Source organism: Sciurus carolinensis, chromosome 12 (assembly GCF_902686445.1).
Source record: "Sciurus carolinensis chromosome 12, mSciCar1.2, whole genome shotgun sequence".
NCBI classification, from domain to species: domain Eukaryota; kingdom Metazoa; phylum Chordata; class Mammalia; order Rodentia; family Sciuridae; genus Sciurus; species Sciurus carolinensis.
Window position 1 is genome coordinate 106,287,016 of NC_062224.1, and position 19,369 is coordinate 106,306,384.

Genomic DNA, 19,369 nt, shown 5'->3' on the forward strand with positions numbered 1-19,369 from the left:
TTTTGAAAAGGAAATAAGTGAACACAACCTATTGGGTTTACACATACCTGTCCAAATGAAAGGCCGCTACCTCTGCATTGTGTCTGTCATAACCAGCATATGGCTCCCCTTCCACCACATAGTCTCGGCTATACCTGCAGAGGGAATGGGAAGCACAAGCACTGACATAAATTATACCAGTACCAGAGGGGACAGCACAAGGGGTAGAATACCTGCTAGCAAGCCTGATTCTCTCCTTTGACACCTCCTCTGTCAACCTCAAGAACAATTCAGGGTTAGCACAAATTGCCAGTAGACAGCAGAAAGATTAGATAAAGAAGGAAACCAGAATTCCCTATCTGCCCCAGCAACCATTCAAAGGTTGAAACATGGAAGAGGTGATTGTTACTCCTCTAATGGGCTTTAAACGCAGTTAAAGTATAGCTACGTAGCACTTTACTGGAAGGGAAGAACCATCTTTGTATTGCCAGAACAATGTTAAAACTAGAGTTGGTGCTTAATAAATGTCTACTAAATAGTGAACTGAAGAAATAAAGAAAAACTGACTTATTAGAATAGCTGGGGTAAGGCTTATAAAAGAAGTTTAAATATTGGAAGGAAATATTTAACTGACATGCCTCAGTTTTTGATAGTGAGAAGGCAAAAGTAATTCTGAAGAAAGCTGCTTGAATAACCATTTTTGCTCTCTCTCTGAGTTTGTGATGATGGAGTGGAAAGAATTCTGGCCAGTCAGTGATGGCTGAAGTGGCTCTTTGTTACTTGAATGGGTAACCTGGAGCACAACCCTCTGTGTTCTGGGTCTCAGATTCCTTATTTACAACAGTAGGGCTAGAGCAGAAGGTCATTTCTTTCTTTTTTTAATAATACATTTATTTAGTTGTAGATGAACACAATACCTTTATTTTATTTATTTTTATATGGTGCTGAGGATCAAACCAGTGCCTCACGTGTGCTAGACAAGCTCTCTACCACTGAGCCACAAACCCAGCCCAGGAGGTTATTTCAAAGGTCTCTTTCATCCTAACCACACTGTGAAGATTTTATATCATCTACATGACATAAACAAAGGATAAGAAAACCAGCATGTTGCTTCCTACTAATCATTTTAAAAGACAGAATTTAAATATGAATCTTTAGTTATACAGGGACACAATACCTTTATTTTACTTTATTATTATTTTTTTTAATGTGGTGCTGAGGATTGAACCCAATGCTTCTCAAGTGCTAGGCAAGTGCTCTCCCTGAGCCACAACCCCAGCCAGAAAGAATTTAAAACTGTTTTAGGGAAGAAAAAAATATTTAATTTCCCTATGACCTCTACTGCTCACCTGAATTCCTGAATCAAAAGGGGACCTACTTGATTTTACAAGGGAACTGTGAAATAGAAATAGAGTCTGAAGTGGAGGAAAGCAGTTCCACTACTGACAGTCAGATTTCCAATGCTGAAACCACTACCAGGAGGTGGAAAATGGTACTATAAGGCAGTGGCCTCCAACTTAAATGACCTTAGGATACAAAGTGAAATTGCATCTCAAAACTTGTTCTCAAGGCAAAGTAATGAAGCATTCATGTTAGAAAATAGCATCACCTCCACCTTCCTTTTTTTTTTGGGGGGGGGGGTAATCCAGGATTGAACTCAGGGGCACTTGACCACTGAGCCACATCCCCAGCCCTACTCTGTATTTTATTTAAGGGTCTCACTAAGTTGCTTAGTGTCTCGCTTTTGCTGAGGTTGGCTTTGAATTGGCGATCCTCTTGCCTCAGCCTCCTGAGCTGCTGGGATTACAGGCGTGCAACACTGCACACAGGCACATTTCTTCTTTCTTTTTTTTTTTTTTTTAAATTATCTATTCATTTCTAGATTTTTTACAGACTGCATTTTGAGTCATTGAACACAAATGGGGTAAATCATTTCATTCTATGGTTGTACACGATGTAGCATCCTCCCCAGGCCATGTAGTTTTTGCTCCCCACAAACGATCATTTAGGTTTCTAGGTTTACACTGGCTGCCTCTAAATTAACTGTCCATTTTAAAATATCACTACAGTACTTTTCTCTCTACTACAGGTGTAAGCTATCCATAAAGCTAGGGGACAGTCCTCGAATACTTTATTTATCAGGGCTTCAGTGGGGTCCCAGGAAGCTATGTGGGGATGTGCACCACATTCCAGTCAGTGAAGCATTAGAGCGCTTCCCAATACCTCTAAAGGCTGCTGGGGAGAAATGTAAAATCCTAGGGAGTCCAGGGCTGGAGAGGGAGGGAGGGAAGGAAAGGGAAAGAAATAAGAATCAAAATGAAAGAACTACATTGCAGTCAGGCATCTGAATCTTTGGTTCATGTTCTGGCTGTGTGAAATAACTCTGGATCTCATTTTTCTCACCTGTAAAATCAATTTACTTCCAGAATGGATACAGCTACCTTGAAAAAAAAAATTACTTTGGTAGTGTAAGGGAAAATGTGTACAGAAGTGTCACTGTATTCCTATGTATGTCAACTACCTACACATATCTGAGAGTAAGACATGGACAATCCGGCTTGAAAAATGCTAAAACCACAGTGGTTCTAAAGAAAGGTGTTTGTCTCAACTTGGCAGATTCAGACCCTCCTCTCTGCAGAGTGATCCATCTTATGTCATTGACAGAACAGCAAAATTCATACAGTAACTGCCAATAAATCACTCCTATCCTTCTAGTGAAGGACATCAGAGTCTGACCAAGGACATCAATTTGTACTTACAGCGGGACTAAATAGCTTGTGAGGCCCTGGGGGTCAGAACATTTGGCTGGGTGTTTAGGGACGGAGTCAATCTTACAAGTATGGAAACCCTACCACCCACCTTCCCCAAGCTGCAATTGTGCCTGGCATAAAGAAACACTGGTCAGTGTGTGCAGTGACTGAATTCACACCTTCTTCCAGGGGCCATGCATGAGCTGTGTGGGCAAGGGGGCAGGCTCGGGCTGCCCAGTGGGTGGTAGGGGGGAGTAGGCACCCAGTTTGATAAGAACAGTAACTAAAGGGAGATAAGGCTGAGCATGGAGAGGAGAACAAGACTGTGGGGCTCTTGATCACTAGGGCTGGAAGCTGGGCTTTATCCACTGGATAAAGGGAAGTCCCTGGATGTTTTAAAGCTAAGGAGCATAGTGATAATGTTAAGTATTTTAGGGAAGGATTTTCAGGGTGATCTGGAAAAGAAGATATTGGGAAAGTTGCAGGCACAGTAAGATATGAGATGAAGCAAGTAGTGACAAGGGTTTATGCATTTTTCTATTGCCACCTCCTCTATTATTCAGTTTGGTCTCTCTCTCCTCTATTTATACCTTGTCTGAACATGAGCCCTGTTCACACTGCACATTATCAGGAACACCCGTCTTCTAAAACATTCCAACTTACCCTTAATTCTCTAGTGTACAAGCAGTAGGTGTGGAGAGGACCTCCTTTTCTTTAAATGCAAAATGCTCCATAACTTAACTTTTCTAAGATAAATTTAATTTTTATTTGTAGTTTGCCTTCTTTCTATCACTTTGCTCATGCTGCTAATCTTTTAAGCTATAATCTGAGAGGTCTAGGACCATACTTCAGAACTAGATTAGCAATTTTTGATGATGGGTGTGCCACATCATTACACTTCCAGGAAAGCAAAGAAAGAAACTTGGAGAATTACGTGTGTAGCAGAATACAAGCTGCTTACAATTCTGACAAATCTGGGTTCAAATCCAGCACCACTGATTATTGCAAGGTGACCTTGTCAAGTCACTAAGACTGTTTCTTTTTTTTTTTTTTTTTTTTTTTGTGGTTCTGGGGATCAAACCCAGGGCCTTGTGCTTGCAAGGCAAGCACTCTACCGACTGAGCTATCTCCCCAGCCCAAGACTGTTTCTTATTCTAGAAAGAAGAACTGTTATGATTTATATATTAGGTACCCCCCCAAAACTCAAGAAAGTTTAGAGATGAAATGATTAGGTTATGAGGATCTTAACCCAATCAGTGAATTAATCCCCTGGCAGGGATTAACTGGTTGCTAACTGTAGGGAGGTAGGGTATGACTGGCCGAGGTGGGTCCCTGGCGGCAGGCCTTTGTACATATTTTATCCTTGTTGAGTGGTGCTCTCTCTCTGCTTTCTGGTGCCAAGTCCTAAAGTGCTTTCCTCTACCATACTCTTCTGCCATGATGTTCTGCCTCACCTTGGGCCCCAAAGAAAGGCATAGGCTGTCTATGGACTAAGACTTTTGAAACAGTGAACCCCAAAATATATTTTTCCTCCTCTAATTGTTCGTCAGAACTTGTGGTCAGAGTGGTGAAAAAACTGACTAAAACAACAACTGAGGGCTGGTGTTGGCTCAGTGGTAGAGCACTCGCCTGGCACGTGTGAGGCCATGGGTTCAATCTTCAGCACTGGATAGAAATAAATAAAAAAACAACTGAAAGCATTAACAGATACAAAGAGTACTTGGTGTAATGCCTGGCAAATGGTGTGCATTCGAAAGAAATCAGATCTATCCATGTAATCACACTTTTCCCACATTACCAGCCAATCAGACTTTTCTGTTTTCCAAAAGTCTACTGCATTTTTCAACTTGCCTAATTTCTACTTCTTTCACACAATACTTTCTGGTTCCAGGCAAACACTGATCCCTTCCATTTCTGAATCCAAAAATCTATAAATCTAAAACTGCTGAAAACCAAAACAAAACCAAAAGAATCAATGCTTCAGTACTGAAAGGGGCTTTGGTCAGTCCCCCAAAACCCATGACAACTCTGGGTATCTACTACTCTATAGCATCCCTAACATGGTTATACAATCTTTAGTTGCACATTTTTGGGGGATAAGTTGCTTATTTCCTGACCAATTCATTTTGTGTCTCTAATATCTGACCCACAGTAGTTATCAGATAATTAGAAATCAAGGATAGGGTTGGGGACATAGCTCAGTTGGTACAATGCTTGCCTTGCAAGCACAAGGCCCTGAGTTCAATTGCCAGCACCGCAAAAAACAAAACAAAACAAAACAAAAAGAAATCAAGGATAATTCTAATTGTTAAAAATTTCAGTCTTTTAAAGAACCAAAACCTGATCCTATATACTGCCTCTACTCAAAGAATAATAGGATCTTCAGAACTAGACAAGACTCCAAAGATCTTCCAGTCTATTTCCTTCATTTTACTAATACCAATAGGAAATGAACACTCTTATATATCCCTGGTTGAATCAATCAATAGCATGCATAGCTTCTGAGATGAAGACTCACCGCTTAGGTTTGAAAACAACTTTTTGTCCTCCTTCAAGTATCAGTAAGGCTTTCAGCTGTGTCCCTTTATAACCCACATCAGCTTTAATGATTTTCTTGGTGGCCATGGCATGCATGATCGCCCCCAATTCTGGTGTCTCTTCAGGGTACACTTCTCGGGGTACCACCCACTGGGCTGCAATCTCCCATGGAGACTGCAAGGTGTGGTCCAGCTTGGGTGCCAACTCCACCCTCAAGCCAGTCATCATTCGGTGAAAAGCCCTCTGGTCCTCCCGGTTGGCAGCTGATGTATCTAAGTTGTCAATCAGGAAAACTTTGGTGAAGATAAAGATGACAAGGAGTATTGCTAACAGCACAACTCGCTGCTTAAGCTTCATGGTGACCTCTTTTCTTCCTCCCCTAACCCACTCTCTCACTTATTAAGGAGAGCAAGTGGTGATGGTCAGCAAGGAGATTCCATGATTACACACACTGGTCCATTTCTTCACTGGAGTGTCCCCACAATCCCTGCAAGTCAAGTAAAAAGCAAAGTTCAGTAAGGAATTCTGTCCTACCCCTGAACATTTTAGAAGTCTCTAACATGTTATTTGCCCTTCTAGCACTGCTAAGACCAAACTTAAGAAGACCCAATAATTTAAAATAAATGAGTCTCAGGAAGGACCTTATTTACAAGTAAGAACTGGGTACACTGAAAAGTTAAGCAAATATTCCTGTTTTAATTGGGAGGCATAACCACATAGGAGCTTTTTGGGTGTATATGCCTAATAATTAACAAAACAATGAGAAAAAAACCAACAAAAGCAAAACTTTTAGATGTGCATAGTTCCTTAACTTTCATTTTTTTTCTTTTTAAAATTCATAAAGGAGTTCTGAATATCCAAACCTGCTAGTAATTTGGTTAATTTTCCAGTTCTTATCTTGTTCAAATACAAATCATATGACATTTTGTAAGACAGGAACTCATAAAAAATGCCAAAGAGGGTGCAGAGGAGAATAATAACTCCTCCAAATCTCCATCACCAGCAATCCTGAACATGTTGCTGCTCATGTATTTAAATACAACCCACAGACATGTATCTTTACCTAATCAGTCTTTCACTAACTATTTTTCAAAATTAAAAGCCCTATAAAAATGGATAATCAAATCTGAATAAATTAAGGAAAGGAAAAACATCTCCCTATTCCATCTGGCCATTAGAATATTACAGAAAACTAATGAAATCTGGCACTACTAAGTCTAGAATGGTCAGGTGCACAGAGGATATTAATGTTGTACACCTAAAGAAGTATTACTTCTGGTGTGGGTTGACCGCACTCGAGGAAATTCTCAAACTAGAAGATTCCAAATACAAGATTTTTGCAAGGGTTCAAGAACAGAGTTCAGTCTCATTTGCATACTGAGAGGTTGCTTTTCACTCCGAAGGGCCAGTTAAAAACATGCACAAGCATGCCCGGCTATGTCTGCAGACAGTGCAGTACTGGGGCAAGAAAGAGATGATAAGAAGATAACAGGGTATTGGTTTGCTCTCTGATTCATTTAACAACTCAAACCACTAATGGAAGAAATAAAACCATAACAAATAATAGAGCAAAGGACTGGGACTAAGATACTTCATCTAGGGTGGCTCAGTGGTAGGGCACTTACTTGGTACATGTGAGGCACTGGGTTTGATTCTCAGCACCACATATAAATAGATAAATAAATAAAGGTTCACCAACAACTAAAAAAAAAAAAAGGTTCCTCTGTCTAAACTCCAGACTGATACCCTACTACCCTAATAACAGCTGAAACCATAGAGATGTGCTCTAAGGGCAACACACTGTCATAAGCAGGCTGATGTGAGGTTTATTCTCTGTGATTAATCACTCCTTTCTTGCCCATTTTTATGAAGAAAGCCTAAGCTGAGAGTCAAATTCTAATTATTTCCAGCCACCTGTTTTGTTTCATCAACTCCCAGGAAGTAAATAACATTATTAGCTAAAACAAAGACAATTCAAGCACATCTAAAATGTAACTCTGATGATATCAAATTTGGTATGGAACTCAGCAAGGCAGTTCCCTGTGACTACTGATAACAGTGTTGGGACAGCAGATTTCGATACTGTTGCTAGTTCTAACCCAATCTAACCACACATTTTCGATTACTTGTTCAACAGTACACATCTGAGGCAGCAGTGACAAGAGATAACATGGAAGTCTACCTGCACTAGCAAAGCAGACACCTATATGTATGCAGTACAGTTCTGGCATGAAGGGGTCAGCTAAGCAGGCTTTTCCTTTCTACAAAACATTCTTCAGGACTTAGTCTGATTAACACACAACTGTCTAATGGTGTTGTGCATTTCATGCAGAACAAAGAAAATCCACTCTTAAACCATGTAAATACAGCATACAGGCTGTATTTTGTTCTATTCTCTTTGTGGTGATGGGGATTGAGCCTAGGGCCTCATGCATCTAGGCCACAGTTCTATCACTGACCTACACCTGGAGCCCTGATTTTGTTTTGTTTAAATTATCAAAGCAATGAAAAGTTCTAGTAGTTCTAAAATTCAGATAAGACAAATGATCTGATTCTGAAATCCAAGTTTGTGTGCTTTTACGTTTTGAAATCTTATTACCTTGTGAATAGGCCTCAGAAGAACACTCTCATCAAGTCAAGGTTGCAAATAATTCATCCGCTCAGCTAGGACAGAAATATTAAGGGACTGTTATATTACATCACTATTTGCTGATATTAAGGGCAGGTTAAAAAAAAAAAGAGGCTGAGCAAGCATTTGTGTTTGTGATTGATCAGTCACCGCATCCTGGTAGAACAAGTAGACACTGTGATTTGACAATGTTCTTCATCACTGCCTTCCATTTCCACAGACACCAACTTGCTGTAGTGACCGTCACCTCCTACTGGACCATAGCAGGAGACCTCCGGCTTCCAGGCTCTCAATCCAGCCCCGCTACTACGGACAAAATCATGTCAATAATCACTCAGCCACCTTTGACTGTGCGTATTCCTTAGCAAGGCATTAAAGCCCTGCCGTAAATATTTAGGCTTCAGTCAGGTATCCTTCTCATTGTTTCTCTTCTCAGCTTCCACCGAATGGACCACCTGAACACAACCTTCCTGTCATGGGTAGGTGCCCTTTGCCCCTACCACTCCTCACTCCTGAAAATCCTCAAAATCCCTTTCTCTGATCTTTTCTTTCCATCTCCTCCTCTTTCAAGGCCCATCTCCAAAGCTGTTTCTGGACCCTTCCTCTCATTCTACATAAATTCTCCCTTCTTTCAGCCAGTATACTGGCTACTTCCTGCTGTGTATGATACCTTCTCATACACACTTCTTAATACCCCTCTCAGAATCCTTAAAAGGGTCCCCTTTGCTCCTTTTTGTTTGAGAGAGGATGCTCAAGACAGGGTATCCAGGCTGTATTACTGTCCTTTCTTTCTTCAGATAAGCAGCATACCATATACCCTGCAAACCAGATTGTAGGAAGACTCCCCACTTCAGATACTAAGGAAATAAAAGCAAGATCACTGGGTATATTCCAAACTATTCATAAATACCTCCCTAGCATTCCCAGAGGAGTGTACTTTATTTCATGCCACCCTTACCTCCTACTATAAATGTCTCACATTGTACCACACTGTCCAGTTATATTATGGTCATTTATTTTAATGTTTCTGTTATATATGGAACAAAGCCTACCTCAAAGGACAAGCAGTTTCAAGGTAGTAACACAACTCAAAAAATGTTAACTATAAAAAAGGCAGTGCAAATGGTACATTTGTAAATAGCCTTCCCACTAAAGGCTGGCTTCAACTCCCAGGCTGGAGTTCTAGAAAAGAGACTTTACGAGGAAGCTTCCATTGAACCGTGGTTTCACTCTCAGCTCACCAGTTACACAGGGCTCCCCTGCAGGCTCTTTCATTCTCACATACACACACCACCATTCTACAAGGGTGATAAATGTTTTACAAGGACAAATGCATGACTGTAAAGTTGTTTCTGGAGAAGAGATATATATTTCACGGGAAAAAGTGAGATCTTACTGTAAAATCCTCAATTTAAGTATCTGGCTGATGCTGGAGGAACAGATACAGAAAAATGTATCAATGCAGAGGTCTAGAAATCATGTGATAAAATTCGACACACGTGGCTGCTAAAGAACATGATGATACCTGGCCCCAATGCTTACTACTTTACTGGACATCCTATAAGCCACCAATGAGGTTCTAAGCCTCGCTAGTAGCAGAGTCACATTGAATTGACCTGATTTAGGCTGACAATTTCACACTTACTACTTCTGAAGTTACAGAGAAGAAATCCCAACCTCTTTTCATAGCAACTAAAAGTGAAATTTTCAGTAAACATAAAAGCTGCATTTTTTTTGCATTTCCAATTCAATGTTCAAGACAGGCCCTTCTACATTTGTGGAATATAATGCACTTTTTGATTAAGTGCCACAAGGCAAATAAATGTTTAGTTACAAACATTTCATGCAGAGGATTAGTAACAGAAATCTGGGGCAGAGGGGTAGAATTTATTTAATAACTACTACATAATCATATTTATCTCCCTCCCCTCCATCCTGAGTAGGAACTACAACAAACTTCTTTCCTGATAATTGCCTGTTTCAGCAAAATTCTGAAGGTTTGGTGAGTATAAGACGATCTGAATTTATCAGGAGCTTTCTGTTGACTGTCTACAAAGACAGACACCAACAACTCCTTGTATCAAGGGGTGGAGCCTACTTTTTTCTCTTGCATTTGAAATGGTTTGTGATTTCCTTTTTTTCCCTTTTTAATTGATTCTATTTAGTTATATATAACAATAGGAATCATTTTGACATCATTATAAAAGCATGGGACATAATTTGTTCAGTCCCTAGTACTTTCCCTTTCCTTCCACTCCTTTCCTTTCCTTCTACTGATGTAACTTGCTTTGACAACAATTTGCAGTGGAAGTACTTCATGCCATATCTACACCTGGAACTTAAAGAGGCCTGGCAGCTTCCACTTTTACTCTTGGGATATAGCCACCACATAAAGAAGCTTAAGCTAGACAACAAAATGAATGACCTATTCAGAGAAGCCCGGCTGGCCCCTAGCTATTCTGGTCAACATAGCTAAAGTGCCAGAGAGTGAAATGAAGTTATCAAGGGCATTCTAGTCCCAACTGAGTTGCCAGCTGAACAGAGTCACATAAATGACCCCATCTTATACCATGTGGGCAGGAACTAAGCAGCTGAGAACAGGCTGGCCTCAAACTCTCAATCCTCCTGCATCAGTCTCCCTGGTAGCTGGAACTACAGGCACCACCACACCTGGTTTATTAATGTCTCCTGAGGAACAATATACTCATAAAAGTTATAAAACACTTCTCTCTTTCCTGTGCTCACCGCAGATGTTTAGGAAGGTACATAATTAAGAAAGCCTCTTAAAAAAAAAAAAAAAAAGAAAAAAAAAGAAAAAGAAAAAGCAAGTTTCTTACAGGTAACAGGAGGGCTAAGGGTGTAGCTCAGCAGTAGAGTACTTGTCTACCACGTGCAAGGCCCTGAGTCCAATCCCTAGTACTACAGAAAAATCATTTAAAGGTAACAGAAGAAGAAAAGGATTCTCAACAGGATTACTAAAATCCACTTACAAACTTTAGAGCTCTACTCAGACATATGTAGCTCAATCAAGGCTCACCTTACACATTCAGACAAGTATACATACTCAGTTTATAATGCGTAACCCTTTATATTTTAGCCAATGCAAATAATAGCAAAAAAACAATCCTTTAGTATAAAAAGTAGACACATACACACTTTCACCCTGGGCTGAGCCTTTTTTGTTTTTTAACTGGTAGTGACATTACAGTACTGTGTTAATTATTAGCTGTTAGGAATTTATTTATGTCCCTTGCTCCTTATGTAGTCTCTTCTGATGGTTAGTGGCAGTGATTATAAGTAAAATCAAGAGCATTTAGAAATCTTTGTGCTTAGCAATGTGTCCTTCCTTCCAGGAAATCAAAATCTCCAATACCAAACACCAAGTTTTTAAACCTAAGTAAATGCCAAGAACCCCCAGAAAACGAGCCCACTTCTGTTCTGACACCTACTTGCCTGCCACAACGGCACATTCTTCTCCCTCTTCATCTTCAACTTGGGAGTCTTCAACTAAAATTCAAAACTAACACAAAATAACATCATTAGTGTCTGTAGGTATTTTTTCCTTTCTTTGTCAATTCTCCACTTAAGAAATAGCTTCTTAATCCACCTTCTTATTCTAAGGATGTAGCAGAGAGGTGAAGAGCATATTCTCTGGATTCAGAACACCTGGGCCTGGCCAGGAACCGTACAGCATGCCTGTAATTCCAGCTATTCAGCAGGCTAAGTAGAACAATCACGAGTTCAAGGCCAGTCAAACTTAGCCAGATCCTATCTCAAAATTTAACAGAAAAGGTTGGGGTATAGCTCAGTGGTAAAGTGGCAAAGTGGCAGTATCATTAAAAAAAAAGGAATGCCCGGGCCTGACTGCAACCTCCTAATGTGGTGAAAAATGGGAAACGAAAACACTACTGCCTAAAGTACAGGGTTGTTAAAGTGAACGAGAATACCATGGATACCATGTTAAGACTAGTGCCTATAAGAGTCATACCAGTCACTTGTTAGTCATTGTTACCCTATCAAAAATCCAAAGATGACCTCCTAACAGAAAAAAAGAATGACAAAGAAAATAACCCTGCTGAAGTCAAAATCCTATAATCTTGTATTTTTAGTTACATAACTGGGGGCTGAATATAAACATATATATATATATAAATAATTATTAACAGTTTAGTAGTAAATAGTAGTCTTGCATCCCTGAACCAAATCCCTTCCCAAATCTGTAGAAGGAGATAAAACTATAAATGAACAGGTATCTTCAAAGTACGATGGGAAGCAGAGGACTGGGAGTCTATGTCACCAAAATGACTAACCTGTTTCTTTCCTCTACAAAGTTCAATTCTACTACATTCAACGTAACCAAAACAGACGGGGAGAATGAACTCACTCGATTTCACAAAAAAAGCTGAAATTGAATGCCTTTCACAGCAGTCTTCAGTTTCAAAAACTAGTTTTAAACCAGGCAACTCTGCATGTCTTAAAGCTCTTAAGATAAGCCTTGAGAAAAAGTTACAGGCATATAAAACCCAACTCCCACATAGTCCAAAGTGGTCAAAGTGTTAGATTTTCCTTGTTTTTCAGTCTACTTACACATTCATACAGTATCTGTAACCTGAGACTCTTACATGAGGTCCTCTTAACAGCTCCCTGTGAAGGTAGTCAACTACCTTAAAAGAACTGCCAGGCATTAAAGATGTATTAAGACAGCCTTTTCTTCCTGGGTATGAGACAAAAAATGTAACAGGCAATAAAGAGGGTTCTCTTTTTGGCAAAAACCCTGCAGTCTGTCCTGCGTAAGCCTTAATTCAGGGAAACCCTCTAACCTTCTTCCTTGAAAAATGAAAAAAAAAAAATTTAGCACATACTGCTAGCAATGATTTTTTTCAAAAAACCAAGACAGTGTTCAGTGATCTAGACACTCAGTGGAAATAAGCATGAATTTGCACTTTGCTTTAAATAAGTTCAGTATAATGAAGTTTCCTATGTTTTAGATATTTCACTTCTCAACTGTCAGAATGTAACCACCAATTAAGGCTATATTACAGAATGCTATTACTATACAGTGTAGGAATATGGAATTTTGAATATTTTCCTTCAACTTTTTATATCCTTATCTTTTGTGTGTGTGTGTGGTACTAGGGATTGAGCCCAGGGCACTCTCCCAATGAGCTATATAAATCCTCAGCCCTTTTTATATTAATATGAGAAAGCATCTTTTAAGTTTCCCAGGCTGGCCTGGAACTTGTGATTCTCCTGCCTCAGCCTCCCGGATTACAGGTGTGCACCACCTCGCCAGGCAGACTTTTATTTCAAATGTTCAATTCACCACAGTTCTTGGAAGGTTATAAGCTTTATGTAATAATCTTCAATTTTTTCTCTTGAGATATGGTCTTGCTATGTTGCCCAGACTGGCCTTGAACTCATAGGCTCAAGCAGCCCTACTGCCTGGGACTATGGGTGTGCCACTGTGCACAGCTATCATTTCTTTTTTTTCTTTTTTTTTTTTTTTTTTGCGGTACTGGGGATCGAACCCAGGGCCTTGTGCTTGACAGGCAAGCACTCTGCCAACTGAGCTATCTCCCCAGTCCAGCATTTAATTTTTAACCAAATATTCTAGGGCATGCCAAGCTGAAGGCTCACAGGAAAACACTTTCAGGAATAGCAGAATCTTCAAACGGGTCTGTGCTGAAGTGATGGTTGGTGCCTCCAGGAATGACCACTTTGTTAGAGTATGAATACAGCACGCATACACTTTTTGGCGCACCTACCTCTTCTACTATATTGTGAGTCCTTTGAGAACAGGAAATATATTTTACTCTCTCTTTGTATTTTCAAGAGCTTAGTACAGTGCAGGGCAAGTGAGTGACACTTGATAAATGTCTGTGAATAAGAAAAGTGAAGAGCAAGGAGAACGACTTCTACAGTTATGAGCATTTCTTCTGACAAGCAACACAGTGGTGTAAAGATGAAGTCTTTTACAGATACAGGGAAATAAGCCCTGGAAAGCATTCAGTACAGTAAAAATACAGAAGTACATTTACTAATTTTATATGCTGATTTTAAAATTGCTGAAGTCGCTGTCTTTTGTATACCATGCTCCCACCTTCTAGGCTAGTGCTGTTAACCTGGTTCCTGATGCTGGCTGGGAGTGGGAGGAAAGATCTGGGAATGCTAAGAGGAAGAATGGAGACCATCCAAGAAGACACTGCCCAAGAATGACACAACACAGGGCTGAAACCAGATCTTCAAGTATTATTGCTTGAAACACTATTGCTTTCATACCGTTTCTTTTTTAAGACAGGAAGAACCACACAAACATATGCATCTATACAGGGTGCAAATTCACTGAGTCAAGTAAGAAACAAGAAATGAATAAAAAAGGTCTTTGTGCAGCCAAAACCATGGTTATCAAATTCAAGTACCGATACCCAGAAGAGCTGGTGGAACCTCATGTAGCTGCTTTACTTGATCTCTGGAAGCAGCATGGTCTGGGTTTCTACTCTCCAGAAGATTAGAAGCTGCACTCGAGCTTTCCTGCCCCCGAAAGAAGGGACAGTCTGCCTATTTAAAGCAGATTAAATAATTCAAAAAGCAGAGAGACCAAACAACCTACATTTCTCAATCACCTCAAAGCCTTGCATAATTACTGTCAGTAATATACACTAGTAATTATAACCTTGAGATAATAAAAAGGTTAAACTATATTGCTTAGAAAGCAAAATATATAGTACCTTGTAAGAAGTTTTCCACAAAAAATATGGCTAAAATAAGAAATTTTTAATAAAACACCTTATTTTCACAACATTTGGCAAAAAAGGTATTGCCAAACATACACAGTAGAACATCAAGAGTTGAGGGCACAGAATGACAGACTTTACGGCCTCACCCTGTACTTGTTTCTTTTGACACATTTATAATTTTATATCTTTGACCTCTTTTCATAACGTACCCACATGAGCACGCTCTTCTCCAAGGGGCTGTTACCTGGCCACCATCAAACACAAACCAAAGCACAATGTCCTTTTTCTTTATCAGCCTCCACTTCTTATCTCACACTGGGATGACGGTTGCACTCCAAGATGTTTTAGGTCCACAGACTTGCATTTCTTCATTTGTTTTTGGTAAGAAAGACCAAATCAGAAGAGAGACCTTTGCATTATATTCTGTCAGTTGATATTATAAGTTGGTCAGAACCTGGTTTCAGCAGCAAAGTAAGGCCTTCTGTTCCGCACCCCAGCCCACACTAATACATGCATTAGGCCTTAGGAATTACAGAGGCAGCTAAGGGAAGGGAAAGAGGGAGAGATGAACAGGTATGAAAGGAGGAGCTGCTGGAGAAGCACCTCAGGGAGGAATAACATCCCTCTTCTCCTTCCAATGTGGGGGATGAGAGAAGGACAGTCAGTCAATGCTGCTAGCATGGCCTTTATTACCAAGAACTCTAAGGTGGTTGTTGTTTTGTTTGTTTTTGGTACTGAGGATTGAACCCAAGGGCATTTAGCCACTGAGCCCCAGCCCCAGCCCTTTCTATTCTTTATTTTGAGACAGGGTCTCACTAAGTTGCTTAGGGCCTTGCTAAATTGCTGAGGCTGGTCTCAAACTTGTAATCCTCCTGTTCCAGCCTCCTGAGACACTGGGATTACAGGCATGCACCACCACACTTGGCTCTAAATTCTTTCAGCAATGCAAAAACATTAACTATCTATCCAACTGCTCAGTTATCCTAGCCACCACAGGCTGGAGGAGCAGGTCTGTGAAGCTGCACTTGACTGGAGCCCATACAGGCTTCAAGTAGCTAGAACACCATACAGGATGGAGCCGCCAAGGCAGCTCCAGCAAATAACACTCTTCACAGATACTCACCCCTACAGCACATTTCCAATAGAAAATCTGAAACACATTTGTCTTGAGTTTCTTTTTTCTCCTGATAAAAAGAGGAACTAAACAATTTGGCATCTGTACTAGAATATTTCTGCTTCCCCCAAACAATTTCCAATTCGTTAACTCAACAAATACTTTCTCACACCCACTAGGTGCTAAGCACTGCTACGTGCCTATTACAACAAACTATACGGCCTCGTTGTAACTGCTCCCCACCACAATTCACAAAACCACCTGGCACTCAGTCCAGGGTGACCTGACTTCGGATTTAGAAGATAGTCTCCTTTTTCTTGCCTGCAACTGTGCACACAAAATACCAACAGAAGCCTCCTCCCTCTATTATCAGAGTATAGCAATCACCAAGAGGGGCCTATTGTGGTTAGCTGTTTTAAAAAGTTATCAATCATAAGAAATGAAGTATCTGGATTCAAGGCTTATACCACTGAAATGACAGTCACACAAAGTACAGGAAGAAGTCTGTCTGGAAAGTAAACAAAGAAAATTTCATTCAGAATTCAATATTCAGAAATAATAAAAAGCACAAGCTTTAAGGCTGTGTGAAAGAAAATTTACAAATAGGGCTGGGTTTGTGGCTCTGTGGCAGAATGCTCGCCTACCATGTGTGAGGCTAGGTTTGACTCTCAGGTCCACATATAAAATAAATGAATAAAATAAAGGTCTAACAACATCTTAAAAAATATTTAAAGAAGAAAATCTACAAACAGAAACCAAGAGAACTAAAAGTCAACTGAGCATAAAATAACTATGACACAAAGAATTATGAAAAATAAAGATAAAACTGAATTGTTCGTTCCCTATTCCAAAGCACCCAGAAAGAAAAGAGGGGCATGAATTTTCATTCTTTCAACAAAACACCCCCATTACCAATTCTAAACAAAGCAAATCCACCTCACAAATTCACCAGGAAAGTAATGAACTCCTAGGGTTCTTGATCATCTCTTACCGCCATCATTTTTTGTCACTGTACTATGTCATGAATGAGAATGAGTCTGAATTACTTGCAGTGCCTTGTTATTTTCTTTTGACAAGCAATTTCAAATGTGGAAAACCGCCTGCTGACTGATTCTACTGTATGGTTCTCGGGGCCAAAGTTTAACATTGCCACAAACTTTTAAAAATTTTTTTCCTTTTTCTTTTTTTCCTCCAGTCTGGAGATCAAACCCAAGGCCATGATATGCTGGGCAAGGGCTCTACCTGAGTTACATCTCCAGCCCAATAATTTAATTTTAAATCTACCTCAGACTGGTAGAGTCAAGGCAAATAATTTAGTATCTTTAACACCCGTACCAGTTTCTCAATGACACGTCTAGTTGATAACTAATATTTGTGGAAGTACTCTAAGCTCAGCTCAAAGATGCTGCATGCATTCAAGGAATTTAATACAGAAGCACAATGAGGTCCTTTGCTCAATTAAAAAAAAAAAAAAAAAAAAAAAAGCCAAACCCAACCACAGTAAAATTTTTGCATGACTTTACGAGGATGAAAGGCAGGGCTAATAAGTGGCAATCTTAACTTTACTCCATCACAGATTTATAAAGTCCTAGTCTTTAATAGCGAAAAGATCCCACATTCCTACTACTTCACTACCTTCCAAGGTGAGAAATCAAACCTCCACAGGGAAACTGGGTAAAGATGACACTGATACCTGGCCCTGGACCCCAGCGGCACTATCAAGCACCTCCTCTGATCCCTAATTAGAAACTCCTTCCCCATCCCAATGGTGATACGGCCTTTAAAAGGGCTAATTCCACAATGACCGGTGCCCGTGCCCTCCGCTTTCCTCCAACACCCTCCACCCCTTCCCATGCGGAGACTGGCAGGTAACAAAAACCCATCTGGTATCAGACCCCACAATCAAGGGCACAGCGTGACCACTGTCCACGGTCAGCATTAACGGCAACGTTCGGGCAGCTCTGACTTGCGGGGCCGGCGCACCCGGAAATGAAATCTCCAGCACAACCCACTTGGGACTGCCGTGTCGTTTCCTTAAGTCGTGCCCGCTGCCAGCGCCAGGCGCACGACCCGGAGGAGACCGCGGGCCCCGGGCACCGCTGCCCTCGCCGCTGGCCTGCAGGTCACCCGCGCTGCTCGGCCACGCGGCGGGCCCGGTAGAGACTCCGCGAGCGCGCGCTGCCCCCGGGCCGCCGCAACGGGCGCTCGGCAGGACTCGAGGCGGCAGCCGCGCCAGTCGCGCCAGTCGCCTCTGGGGACCGCGCTCGGGCGCGAGAGCGGGTCACCAGAAGGACCACGGGCGGTCCGGGCGGCCCCAGGTAAGGCCCGCGCCTCAGGCGGGCCGGGAGGCGGCGGTCGAGGCCGCGTCCCTCCTGCCGTGACCGTCCGCAGGGACGCGGGCTCGAGCCAGCCTCCGGGCGGCCGCGTCCCCCAGCCCGGGACCCGCCCGAGACCCGCCCGCGGCGCCCCGGGACGGCTCGGGCACCGGCGCCCGGCCCCGCGGGGAGGCGCCCCGCCCCCAGCGCGCGCCGCGCCCCGCGCCCCGCCCGCCGCCGGCCCGCACTTTCCCGCCGCGCCGCGCCGCGCCGGGCGGGGGTCGCGCGCCCTCCCCGCCCCGCGCCGCTCACCTGTCGGGCCCTAGGCTCGCTCCATGGCCGCCCGCGCGGTGCGGTGCGGCGCGGCCCCGGCCGCCCCCGCCGCCTCCGGGGAGGGGCAGCCCCACGCCGCTCTCACCGCCCCCAGCCGCCGCCGCCACTGCGGCTCCCGCCCACCCGCGGCCCGGCCATTCCCTGGCCACCTCTCCGCGCCCGAGCGGCGGTCCCACACCCACCCCCCGCCTCCGCGGCCCCGACTCTTGGTACGGTCCCAGCGTAACACCGGCCCGGCCGCCAATCCCGCGGCGCCCGCGGCGCGGCCCCGCCCCCGCCCTCCGGTGGGCGGGCCCTGCCGGACGCGTCCCGCCCGCCCCGCGCAACCCTTTCGGGCCCGGGCGGGCCGCTTAACTCTAGCCGCGCCGGATCCTGGCTCTCCTCTCCTCCCCGCCACGCTTACATAAACCGGCCTCCCGCTTCTCTCTGGCCTTCGCCTTTTCTTTCCTGCTCTTATGCAGGTGGGCAGCCAGGCAATGGGACCGGAGAGTTGCAATTCCATGGTCAAGTTCTGTTTATGAGGAGCAATTTGCTCCTCCCTTTTGGCCCTTTGGACTTGTCTTGCCTTCTGCTTGGAGGTTCTTCTTATCTAAAGGTAGCCTCCCTTGGTGGAAAGAAGCCAACCTTACCACACTGAGCGCAAATCTCTCTTCGGACCAGAGCAAATTCCCTGTTACACACTTTGAATAGCATTTAACTGAATTGTGAATCGTTTGCTGTAAATTAGTTGTTTTACATATGTACCTTGCAACAGACCATAATCCTCATGAGGGCAGGTCGGTGGCATCTTGGACTCAGATGCTCTGCAATCAGGGGCCCCTGATAAATGAAGGAAAGCATCTTCTTCCCCTTAGGGTATATGCTTTCCACTGACTTCATGCAGCACATCCCCTGTATCGTTCATTCAACGTATCTTGCACTTTGTGTGCCTGACCCTGATATAAGATAATGCAGGTTGCTCCATGGAATAATAT

General features: G+C 42.6%; 1 protein-coding gene across 6 annotated transcripts in view; it reads right to left on the reverse strand.

The window, feature by feature from the left end:
- Window positions 1-18,536, reverse strand: part of Fam20b (FAM20B glycosaminoglycan xylosylkinase) — a 39,207-nt gene extending 20,671 nt beyond the window's left edge. Inside the window, exons 1-5 of one of the 6 annotated variants that reach the window (XM_047520235.1) lie at window positions 18,375-18,536; window positions 11,346-11,416; window positions 7,867-7,931; window positions 5,248-5,754; window positions 48-134 (exon numbers count right to left, since the gene is read on the reverse strand). In XM_047520235.1, the coding sequence (XP_047376191.1) occupies window positions 48-134; window positions 5,248-5,624 (464 nt within the window). In that variant the 5' untranslated portion in view covers window positions 5,625-5,754; window positions 7,867-7,931; window positions 11,346-11,416; window positions 18,375-18,536. Of the gene's footprint in view, window positions 1-47; window positions 135-5,247; window positions 5,755-7,866; window positions 7,932-11,345; window positions 11,417-17,759; window positions 18,234-18,374 lie in introns of those variants that run through there. The other 5 variants (XM_047520234.1, XM_047520236.1, XM_047520238.1 and 2 more) reach the window with 5 other exon arrangements.
- Between the last annotated feature and the right edge of the window lie 833 nt (window positions 18,537-19,369).